The 11,546-nt window shown below is 32.7% G+C and overlaps 1 protein-coding gene across 1 annotated transcript; it reads right to left on the reverse strand.

Moving 5' to 3' along the window:
- Positions 1–210: 210 nt before the first annotated feature.
- LOC145103299 (heavy metal-associated isoprenylated plant protein 2-like) lies at positions 211–1,744 on the reverse strand. The gene is made up of 2 exons (XM_079040853.1): positions 1,506–1,744; positions 211–1,302 (listed from the first exon to the last, which is right to left on the reverse strand). The coding sequence occupies exons 1-2, from the start codon at positions 1,521–1,523 to the stop codon at positions 910–912; spliced, it is 411 nt and encodes a 136-aa protein (XP_078896979.1). The 5' UTR covers positions 1,524–1,744; the 3' UTR covers positions 211–909.
- Between the last annotated feature and the right edge of the window lie 9,802 nt (positions 1,745–11,546).

Consider the following 11,546-nt stretch of genomic DNA (forward strand, 5'->3'; position numbering starts at 1 on the left):
GACGCCTTCGACATAAGCACCATTAATTATGCATGCCTCTGTTCGACTATGACGTCTCTAATCACACAATGGCCAATTCTTGTTTCATCCTTTCAAAACGATTCGTCGAGTGTTTCTAGTTGTTCTAGTTATGCCTCCGTCATCTTGTTTATGTTGCTTGAATCAACCTTGAGTGCCATGGCTAGGAACGCCGGCTCTAATACCAATCTGATAGAAACAAACTGGAAATCAAATACTCTTACCTTAGTGCTTGCAAATAAACGATATGGGGAACTTAACTTCGAGACTCAAGGCAATCTTGATAACAACGGAACACAAAATCTGCCTACCCTAGGACCAGCTACCCTCCCCTATTTATTCAACTCTAAACCTAAACTAGGAAACATCTATTCACCACTCCAAAATCATAAAAGCATAAGATAACTACTATAAGTAATACGAAAATTACTATACACCCCTTGGAGATTTCTTCTTGCGTCACGGTTGATTCATATCAAATTGAAGTTGTAACACAATAGAAACATATGGTTTCCTGCACCTTTATTTACCTTTGTATTTTGTCTCTTAAATATTAAGAACAAGTAGCTCCACCACTCCCCTGTTTCTTCATTTTTGGATAGCAACAAAATCACTTTTTTCTATTTGACCGCATAACATAAATTAGAATAAATAGTGTGGTGTATGGTGTCGTGTTCATGTTATATAAAAAGTTGTTGTGTCATGCCGCGTTGAAAACATGACACGATTATCTGATTTGGCAATCGTGTGCTACAGTCATGGGCAAAGAAAAGGCCCAAAAAGATCAAGAGCTGCCAATCCCATTCTCAAACATATCCACAAATGATATATTGTTATTACGTTACGAGCATCAACAGGCGAACTGTTTTACTGAAGATACTGGAGTAGTGGTTACAATATTTCACAAGGACGAACGTAATCTTGATTAACCACGTACCAGACATCGCATCTGTGGCATGTTCTTGGGGTTAAAGGAAGCACATCAGCATGCGCTGAAACATCTTTCTTCTGGTCTTTCTTTCCATCCTTCTTCTCGTCTTTCTTCTCATCTTTTTTCTCCTCCTTCTTTTCTTCCTTTGCAGGTCCCACGCTTATTAGGTGTGCTAATCTTTTAAACTTTCGCACCTTTCTGATGATGGATATAGGATCAGCCTCGCCAATTATCGTTGATGTGTTTTTTGAAGGGTCAAGAGCTATTGAGTTTATTCCTTCTATAGATGAAATCGACATCATGACCTTCTTCCTGCACTTTAAACAACGTAGATCCACTGACAACACTGTTTTCTGCAAACACAAATACAAAAAAAAAATGGTAAACTTCCTGTTCTTAATTTAATAGATGTTCTCACACCATTTACTAGGCCAATAATTGAGAACAATATTGATCGTCACGAACGACATCAAGTATGCTAGTAACCGACAATAACTGAATTAAAACAATATGAAGCAGATAGAAAACCGTGTTAACTTTGAGTAGATAGTGGAACCTTCTCCATATTAGACATGGTTAATGAAGGCAATTTATTCTGTTGAAAGAAAGCTGGTATGCTATATGTTATGGACTCCTTGATTTGGATCCAGTAATGGTATGTACAGACTGCATGCCCTCTCTCTATGGAAAAATGAACACGTCTCTGTATGTGTGTTTTTGATGGAATTATATGTTTTATTCTCTCTCTCTCTCTCTCTCTCTCTCTCTCTCTCTCTCTCTCTCTCTCTCTCTCTCTCTCTCTCTCTCTCTCTCTCTCTCTCTCTCTCTCTCTCTCTCTCTCTCTCTCTCTCTCTCTCTCTCTCTCTCTCTCTCTCTCTCTCTCTCTCTCACAAAGATAGAGGATGAGGTGTGGTAAGAAAGTAAGAGACTAAATGGATGGATACAGTTGGTTGGGCAAAATGAGAGAATTAATGGACCACCTATTACAAATGCTAGACATTTAATATCATGCACCCTCTCACACACACTGGTCACCTCTACGTAAATAAATAGACATGGTTTCAGATAGTATGAAGGGAAAATGGCTTACAAGCCCAATTAAGTTTTCAAACTGATCAAAAAACCTCAATCATGTTTTGTCTGTTCAAGAAAATCCAACGAAGTTCACCTTTGTCTAGAAAAACCCAACGAAGTTTCTAAACCGTTCAAAAAATCTCAATCATTTTTTGTCTGTTCGAAATGTTAAATTCATTGAGTTTTTTTGAACAGACAAAACATGATTGAGATTTTTTAAACGGTTTTAAAACTTCGTCGGTCTTAGAAGACATTTTCCCAATACAGTGATTTCCATAGAATTGAATAAAAATGTAACATAGTTGAGCTTTTTTAAACAAATATTAAGTTTGTTGGGTTTTTCTGAATAGACAAAACATGATTGGGTTCGCAATGTAAGTGTTTGTAAGAGTTATTATTGACGTAAAAGGTTGCTTTGTGTGCATGCATTTGTGTAGATAGATGAAAGTTTACCTTCGGAGGCACTGTAGGTTGTTAATCTGTTCTATGATCTTTTTTCCAGCACCATCAAGGACAGTTTGCGGATGATAATCCATTAAATAACATTAAACGCAATCACCATGCCTAATTAAATTCATACAACATCGACCTGTATGGATATTAATTAACCTTGGGTTAAGGTCGGAAAGGGACCAAAGTAGTTGCTACATCATTGTCCAACGCTTGGTGAATAATTTCTGACGAGTCTCTTTCTCTCGTATATCCTATTATTCACAATAGTTGTAAAAAATAATCATGCAAATGAGGATACTATATACCGGTCCCATTTACTATCAGCAAACATGCATCATAATTCATAAGCATATTGTCATGAATGTAAACTTGTAGATTGAACTTTGTTCCTTTGTGCACAAGAAAATTCAAACAAGAGAGGGATGAAAAAGGATCTGCTTCTAGTTTTAAAACGAACAGGAGATAAGAACAAAACTGTGAAAAGAGAGAATTACTAAATTTACTTGCAGCCTAACTGGGAACGTGGTTCTGAAATGAATAAAAATACCATACATGGGATCCTATTTATACTAGAAAATTTTGAATCCTAAACTAACTCAAAAACTGCATAAAAAGAAAACTTTTCTAAAATGCCCTTGTGCTAAAGCAGTCCCAGTTTTTCTAGATTATCCCAACGTTTCCCCCCTTAATCCAGGAACTTGCATCATCTTCACCCCTAGTGTCATCTTCATCTCTTCAAACTTGACTTTTCCCATTGATTTACTCAACCTTTCTTTCTTTCCAATGGTATACACTTTAACAGAAACTTTACTATAATCCCCTGCTCCTTTAATGTACTTTAAAATGTGCCATTAGTACAGAAGAGATTTGATAATGCGGTTATTATAATTTGTTGATGTGATTTTCTAACCGCATCAAAAAATAACAATATTTGTTGATGCGGTTTGTAAACTGCATTAGAAAAAGCTGAAAACTGCCTTATAAAATATAAACATTAAAATCACAAATCGCATCAAAAAATCAGGAATCGCGCTATTAAATAATAGCACCAAAAAATACAAAACCGCACTTTTAAATAATATCACCAATAGACATGAAACCACCGTATTAAATAATAGCACCAACAAACATGAAACCGCCATATTAAATAATAGCACCAAAAAATATAAAACCGTCCTATTAAATAATAGGGCAAAAAAATATAAAACCATCCTAATAAAATACAACACCAAAACAAAACCACATTATAAAGAATAACATATCATTTAAACAAATTTCATCAATAAACAAAAACATACTATTAAACAAAACTTAATTATACAAAAAACCAACAATTTCTAATTGACATTTTAGTTATAATAAAACACAAAATTATAATTTTTACAAAGTTCTTTTCCAACTATCGTTCACCACGTAAATTAAACGAGGTACTATTTCTGAGACCATATTTTCAAATTTAACGAGATAAGCGAAATTGTAAAAAATTCTGCGATTTTTTGATAAAAAAAATTCGAAAAAAAGTTTTGTGATATCTTGGTATTTTTTTATGCATTTTTGTGATTTTTAGGGTTTTTTTTGTTTTTCAAATAACCTTATATATATATATATATATATATATATATATATATATATATATATATATATATATATATATATATATATATATATATATATATAGACACACACACACACAATATTGATATTTTAAATCTATACAAAATACTTACTTTATTTTCAAAATCATGATGAATGGTCTAAACAAACTCCTTCATATGTTTTAATACTATAAATCCACATTCTCATCCACATTTTTGTTTGTAGCACTAGTTCACAATAACTATTTCAAATTACTTGAAATATATTGATAAAAACTAATAGAAAACATACGTTTACCATTTCCCACTTATTAACTCGTCCGGGGAAAACATTATCAATTAAAGAAGCAAATAGGTAATCATCTTTATTCTTTTCTTGGTTCTTTTCATAAATTAAAGAATTAAGAATATAACCGCATTTGCTTTCTGAACATAGAATAAAAAGCACCGAATGCCAACTGCAAAAATAAGAATTATTTAACAAGTAAGCATATATGTGTAGTGTGTGTTTATATAAGTGTAGTGTGTATATATGTGAACGTATTATGGAAAGAAAAAAAAATTATCTCTGTAAATATGGAGCAAGAAAATATTGTTTGCCTTTATGATACGAAAATACTTCTTTGATATGTTTAGTGACGGACGACAGATCTTTTCTAGTATCTAAGCTTGCTATGCAAAGTGGATCAAAAAAAGCACATTCGGAATCGGGCGACCTAAAAAGAAGGCTATATATATATATATATATATATATATATATATATATATATATATATATATTACACAATGTTAGTAAAAAAAATTAATTAAATCTAAAATGTTATTATACCATATTAAAAAAAATAATAGTAACTTACATCGCAAACCAATGAAGAAGATTATAATCAAGCCAATCTCTTAAAAATAGTTGTAACACCTCGACATATAAGATGCTAACTTGAACCTTGCGGCGATACATCTCTTTGGGTGAAAAAAAGATTAATGACATTTGCATTCCTAAAAAACTCTGCTACTTGAAAAGCAATAGATAGCATTTTAGGTATTTGTTGTTCTAATTTGCTCAAGGATATACACAAATCAGGTTCTTCATGTGTATAGAATTCAGGTTCGGGTTCGGTTTCAGATTTGGATTAGATTCGAAATCGGATTCAAATTCGGGTTCGAGTTCGGGTTCGGGTCCGACTTCGATTCCGTGTGCATTTTAATCAACTTGTGGTGGATTCGTAGATAATATCTAAAGACAAACACAAAACATTAGTACTTAGATATGATGATATAAAAACATAATAAATCTAAAACCAAGCATAAAACAAGTTTTTAAGACTAACCATATCAACTAAATCACCTTGAAAATGTTCATTAATTTCATGTTGATAAGAATGTTGTTTTCCTCAAACTAAAGTAACAAACAAATTGTTATAATATTAACAAAAATAAATTAAATTAACAAAAAATAAGAGTGAACCGGTAGACTACTTGTGGACGATAAACTGAAGTCGTCGTGATGTCATCAATAGTATGTATCTGTGGTGAGCGGGTATTCGATCCCATTCTCGTGCCACTATTTGATTTGCTAGGTGTCTTGTTCACAAGTTACAATATTTTATAATATTTAAATAAATATATACTAAAATATATAGTTATATTTAAATATAAATATGCCTTTATTGCATATTTCGGCCACTAAAGGAGGGTATGCAAAAGATGTTTAACATATTCAACTTCTTCCGTTCATGTGACGGCATGCACATGCAAGTTCTCATATATTTCGACGATTTCATTAACTTGTACTTTCACACAACCTTTACTTATTGGTTGTGAATGTATGACTGTTTTAGATGTTGGCCATGCAATACCATTAGCTATTTTTAATTGGGTATCAGCCACATTCACTAGAAAATCACATTCTGTCCTAACCTACGAATAATACAACATTTGTAAATATAATATAAAAACATAACTTATAATATACATATATAACTTTTTATGTAGAAACTATAAATATATTACCTCAACAGGAACTGTCTACCAGACGCATCACTAGATTCCTGAAATGTTGGGATCATGTCAACCTGTAGTCTCGTGCTTCAACTATTTTCCGCATTCTTAAACAATCCACTATAAACCTGAGTAGGGCCAATTATATTGGACATTGTCCGTGATCGCCGCCCGTGCTCGCGTCCCAAAAGTCTAACTAATGGGTCTTCCTTACGACTATCATTCTTTTCTCTTTTTGTTCCTATGAAAAAAAATACTTAGTAAGATATATTTACTAAAAATCAAAATCTTCATCAAGAGAAAAAAATAATTGTTTACCAAAAAATGAAAATCTTGAATTGTCCCTTTGGGAAGATCGTACGTATTGGTTTCTTTGCTTATCATTGCGAAAGCCATTAAATACAACATAGACCCTTCATTTTGTATACAATCCAAAAACTCGTATTTGGATACAAGTTGAGCCCATATATTATGTCTTTTTTTTCCAAGACCATGCCATGCACTTCGTCCTAAACGCATAATGGATAACCTTTTGGCGTTGCTTTCTTTAGCTTTTGCACTTTTTGCCTTCACACATATCAACAAAATGTTACTAATTATTTATAAAAATACTACTACTACTACTACTACTAATAATAATAATAATAATAATAATAATAATAAAACATACCAAAAACTCGGGGGTAGTTTGTGTAACGAATCTTTCCCATACATTAGGTTTTATAAAATCATATTTAAGACAAGCATTCAATCCGTGGTTCACAAAATTTGAAACTAGGAATAATTTAAAATTTGATGCATGCTTCACAGCTTTCTTCTTCATATAATTTTTCTGATCATCAGACTCAATGTTCCATTGTTTCTACAATTTCAAAACAAAAGAGGGTAAACATAATAATTAATTAACAATTTATTTCTATTTTTAATTAATTAAAATATAAATACCTTGGTGTCCAACCATAAATCTTTAAAATATATTTCTTCAAGTTTACGCATCTCTATATCTATAGGAAACCTGTGTTGAACCATCGTGCTATACCAAGAATTAAACTTTGTTGGCATGCCACCGTTTTGGATATTATTTTTTATCAAACTTCACTTGATACTTTTATGGAGAAATCTTTGACATAAATGCAGCAATACTGCGTTCTCCTCTTTTTCTTGTTCGTACATTTTCCATTTTTATAAGCCTAACAACATTGAACAAATTAAAAATAATTTTATCTATGGATAACAGAAGACAAACATGAAATAAGGATAAAAACCATAATCCAATACAATTGTATATTCCATGAATACAAAACAAGAATCCAACATAATGCAATGAAAAAGATCGATCAAATAAATTGGTAGACCCCATATATGTGGGGCCAAATATTACATTTATTAAACAGGAGACAATCACGTTTATATATTCTAAAGATTCTAAACAATAATGTGAAGTAACAACACTTTTTCACAACAATAAATCAATACTGTAAAGATTCTAAAATTATAGGACATGAGACAGTCATGTTCAATTCTAAAAGATTCGAAACACCTTTTAACAATAAAACTTTTTCAAAACAAATCAATATATATACACCTTAGTTGAGACAACAACAAATCAATATACATATACCTTATACAACAAAGAAACTTAAAACTGACAATGTGATGCGAAAACCTGTGGAGCGAATTTCGTGGACGACGGAGTTAGTGAATGTTGTCCGAAAAGTGTGAGTTTAGCATCGATTTAGCCGTCCGGGACCACTAAAACGGGAATTTTTGTCGGTGTCGGCAGTGAAGGTATTACAGAAGGGTTTACGAACGCTATGGAGGTTTCGAGACGAGAGTTAGCTGGCGCGCAAATGAAAACATTAGAAAACTAAATGTCGAAAATCAGAAAAAGAGAAAACCGAGCGGTTTAGGTATTTTTCTAGGGCGAATTGTTGGCGGATTGAAGACGTATTTTATGCGGCGGTTTTCTATCTTTTGATGCGTTTTCATTGTTTGAGGCGGTTCAATAAATCTTTTAAGGCGAGTTGTTCATATTTTTTGAGGCAGTTTGTAAGGTCGACAAATGATTAAAACGAAAATCAGAAAGAGGGAAGCCGAACGGTTTTGGTATTTTTCTGGGGCGAATTGTTGGGAAATTAAAGACGTATTTTATGAGGCAGTTTTCTATCTTTTGATGCGGTTTCATTGCTTGAGGCGGTTCAATAAATATTTTGAGGCGGTTTATCCAAATTTTTTGAGATGGTTTGCAAATATTTTATGAGGCGGTTTCTATTTAGTTTTTTTTTTTTTTTCTAAATTTTTTTAAATTTTTTATTTTTAAATTTTGTTTGTAATCATTAAAAATAAAAAAATTAATGCTTTATCCAATTTTTTGAGGCGGTTTCCATTAAGTTTTATTATTATTTTTTTAATTTTGTTTTGGTCATCATAAAATAAAAAATAAGGCTTTATGATTCAATATTACAATTACAATTTTTTTTCAAAATTAAAAGTATGTTGTTACAATTAATTAATCTTTGTTAAAACTTAAGATAATTCTAAGGAGGATGTAAGACTTTTTCTTGATCCATTGTGCAACTTGACTTAATGATCAGTCTATAAATCGGTAACACTATGTTTTTCCATTTTTACGAATGGATAGTAATTACGTTTAGGTTTAAGGTTCAAAGTTTAGTGTTTAGGGTTTAGAGGTATGGGTTCATGGTTTACTGTTTATGGATTTGATATGGAGTTTTGGGTTTAGGGTTTTGGGTTTAAGGGTTTAGTGTTAGGGTTTAGGGTTTAGTGTTTATGGTTTAGTGTTTAGTGGTTAGGGTGTAAGGTTTAAGGTTCAAGGTTCAGTGTTTAGGGTTTAGGAGTTACAGTTTACGATTTAGTGTTTATGGATTTGAGTTGGAGTTTTGGGTTTAAGGGCTTAGTGTTAGGGTTTAGGGTTCATGGTTTAGTGTTTAGTGGTTAGGGTGTAAGGTTTAAGGTTCAAGGTTTAGTGTTTAGGGTTTAGGGTTTAGGATTTACTGTTTATGGATTTGAGTTGGAGTTTTGGGTTTAGGGTTTTAGGTTTCAGGGTTTAATGTTAGGGTTTAGGGTTTAGGGTTTAGTGTTTATGGTTTAGTGTTTAGTAGTTAGGGTGTAAGGTTTAAGGTTGAAGATTTAGTGTTTTGGGTTTAGAGGTTAGGGCATACGGTTTATGATTTCCTATTTATGGATTTGAGTTGGAATTTTGGGTTTAAGTTTTTAGTGTTAGGGTTTAAGGTTTAGTGTTTAGTGCTTATCGTTTAGTGTTTAGTGGTTAGGGTGTAAGGTTTAAGTTCCAAGGTTTAGTGTTTAGCATTTAGTGGTTAGGGTTTACGATTTACCATTTACTGTTTATGGATTTGAGATAGAGTTTTGGGTTTAAGGGTTTAGTGTTAGGGTTTAGGGTTTAGTGTTTATGGTTTAGTGCTTAGTAGTTAGGTTTAAAGTTCAAATTTTAGTGTGTAGGGTTTAGGTTTTAGGGTTTACGGTTTACTATTTATGGATTTTAGTTGGTGTTTTGGGTTTAGGATTTTAGGTTTAAGGGTTTATTGTTAGGGTTTAGTGTTTATGGTTTAGTGTTTAGTGCTTAGGGTGTATGGTTTTAGGTTTTAGGTTTAATGTTTAAGGTTTAGGGGTGAGGGTTTACTATTTTTGGATTTGAGTTGGAGTGTTGGGTTTAAGGATTTTGTGTTAGGGTTTAGGGTTAAGTTTTATGGTTTAGTGTTTAGTGGTTAAGGTGTAAGGTTTAAGTTTCATGGTTTAGTGTTTAGGGTTTAGGGGTTTGGGTATACAGTTTACTGTTTATGGATTTGAGTTGGAGTTTGGGTTTAAGGGTTTAGTGTTCGGATTTAGGGTTTAGTAATTAGTGTTTACGGTTTAGTGTTTAGTGGTTAGTGTGTAAGGTTTAAGGTTCGAGGTTTTGTGTTTACGGTTTAGGGGTTAGGGTGTACGGTTTACGGTTTACTGTTTATGGATTCGATTCAGAGTTTTGGGTTTAAGGTTTTAGTGTTAGGGTTTAGGGTTTAGTGTTTATGATTTAGTGTTTAGTGGTTAGGGTGTAAAGTTTAAGGTTCAAGGTTTAGTGTTTAGGGTTTAAGGGTTAGAGTTTACGATTTAGTGTTTATGAATTTGAGTTCGAGTTTTGGGTTTAGGGTTTTGGGTTTAAGGGTTTAGTGTTAGGGTTTAGGGTTTAGTGTTTAGTGGTTAGGGTGTAAGGTTTAAGGTTCAAGGTTCTGTGTTTAGGGTTTAGGGGTTACAGTTTACGATTTAGTGTTTATGGATTTTAGTTGGAGTTTTGGTTTTAGGGTTTTAGGTTTATGGGTTTATTGTTAGGATTTAAGGTTTATGGTTTAGTGTTTAGTGGTTAGGGTGTAAGGTTTAAGGTTCAAGGTTTAGTGTTTAGGGTTTAAGGTTTATTGTTTATGGATTTGAGTTGGAGTTTTGGGTTTAGGGTTTTAGGTTTCAGGGTTTAGTGTTAGGGTTTAGGGTTTAGGGTTTAGGGTTTAGTGTTTATGGTTTAATGTTTAGTAGTTAGGGTGTAAGGTTTAAGGTTCGAGATTTAGTGTTTTGGGTTTAGAGGTTAGGGCATACGGTTTATGATTTCCTATTTATGGATATGAGTTGGAATTTTGGGTTTAAGTTTTTAGTGTTAGGGTTTAGGGTTTAGGGTTTAGTGCTTATGGTTTAGTGTTTAGTGGTTAGGGTGTAAGGTTTAAGTTTCAATGTTTAGTGTTTAGCGTTTAGTGGTTAGGGTTTGTGATTTACAATTTATTGTTTATGGATTTTAGTTAGAGTTTTGGGTTTAAGGGTTTATTGTTAGGGTTTAGGGTTTAGTGTTTATGGTTTAGTGCTTAGTAGTTAGGGTGTAAGGTTAAAAGTTCAAATTTTAGTGTTTAGGGTTTAGGGTTTACGATTTACTATTTATGGATTTTAGTTGGTGTTTTGGGTTTAGGATTTTGGGTTTAAGGGTTTATTGTTAGGGTTTAGGGTTTAGTGTTTATGGGTTAGTGTTTAGTGCTTAGGGTGTAAGGTTTAAGGTTTAAGGTTTAGTGTATAAGGTTCAGGGGTTAGGGTTTACTATTTTTGGATTTGAGTTGGAGTATTGGGTTTAAGGATTTAGTGTTAGGGTTTAGGGTTAAGTTTTCATGGTTTAGTGTTTAGTGGTTAAGGTGTAAGGTTTAAGGTTCAAGGTTTAGTGTTTAGTGTTTAGAGGATAGGGTATACGGTTTACAGTTTACTGTTTATGGATTTGAGTTGGTGTTTGGATTTAAGGGTTTAGTGTTCGGATTTAGGGTTTAGGAATTAGTGTTTACGGTTTAGTGTTTAGTGGTTAGTGTGTTAGGTTTAAGGTTCGAGTTTTAGTGTTTAGTGTTTAGGGGTTAGGGTTTACAGTTTACTGTTTATGGATTCGATTCAGAGTTTTGGGTTTAAGGGTTTAGTGTTAGGGTTTAGGGTTTATTATT

Source organism: Lactuca serriola, chromosome 4, assembly GCF_051521515.1.
Source record: "Lactuca serriola cultivar US96UC23 chromosome 4, Lser_US96UC23_V15, whole genome shotgun sequence".
NCBI classification, from domain to species: Eukaryota; Viridiplantae; Streptophyta; class Magnoliopsida; order Asterales; family Asteraceae; genus Lactuca; species Lactuca serriola.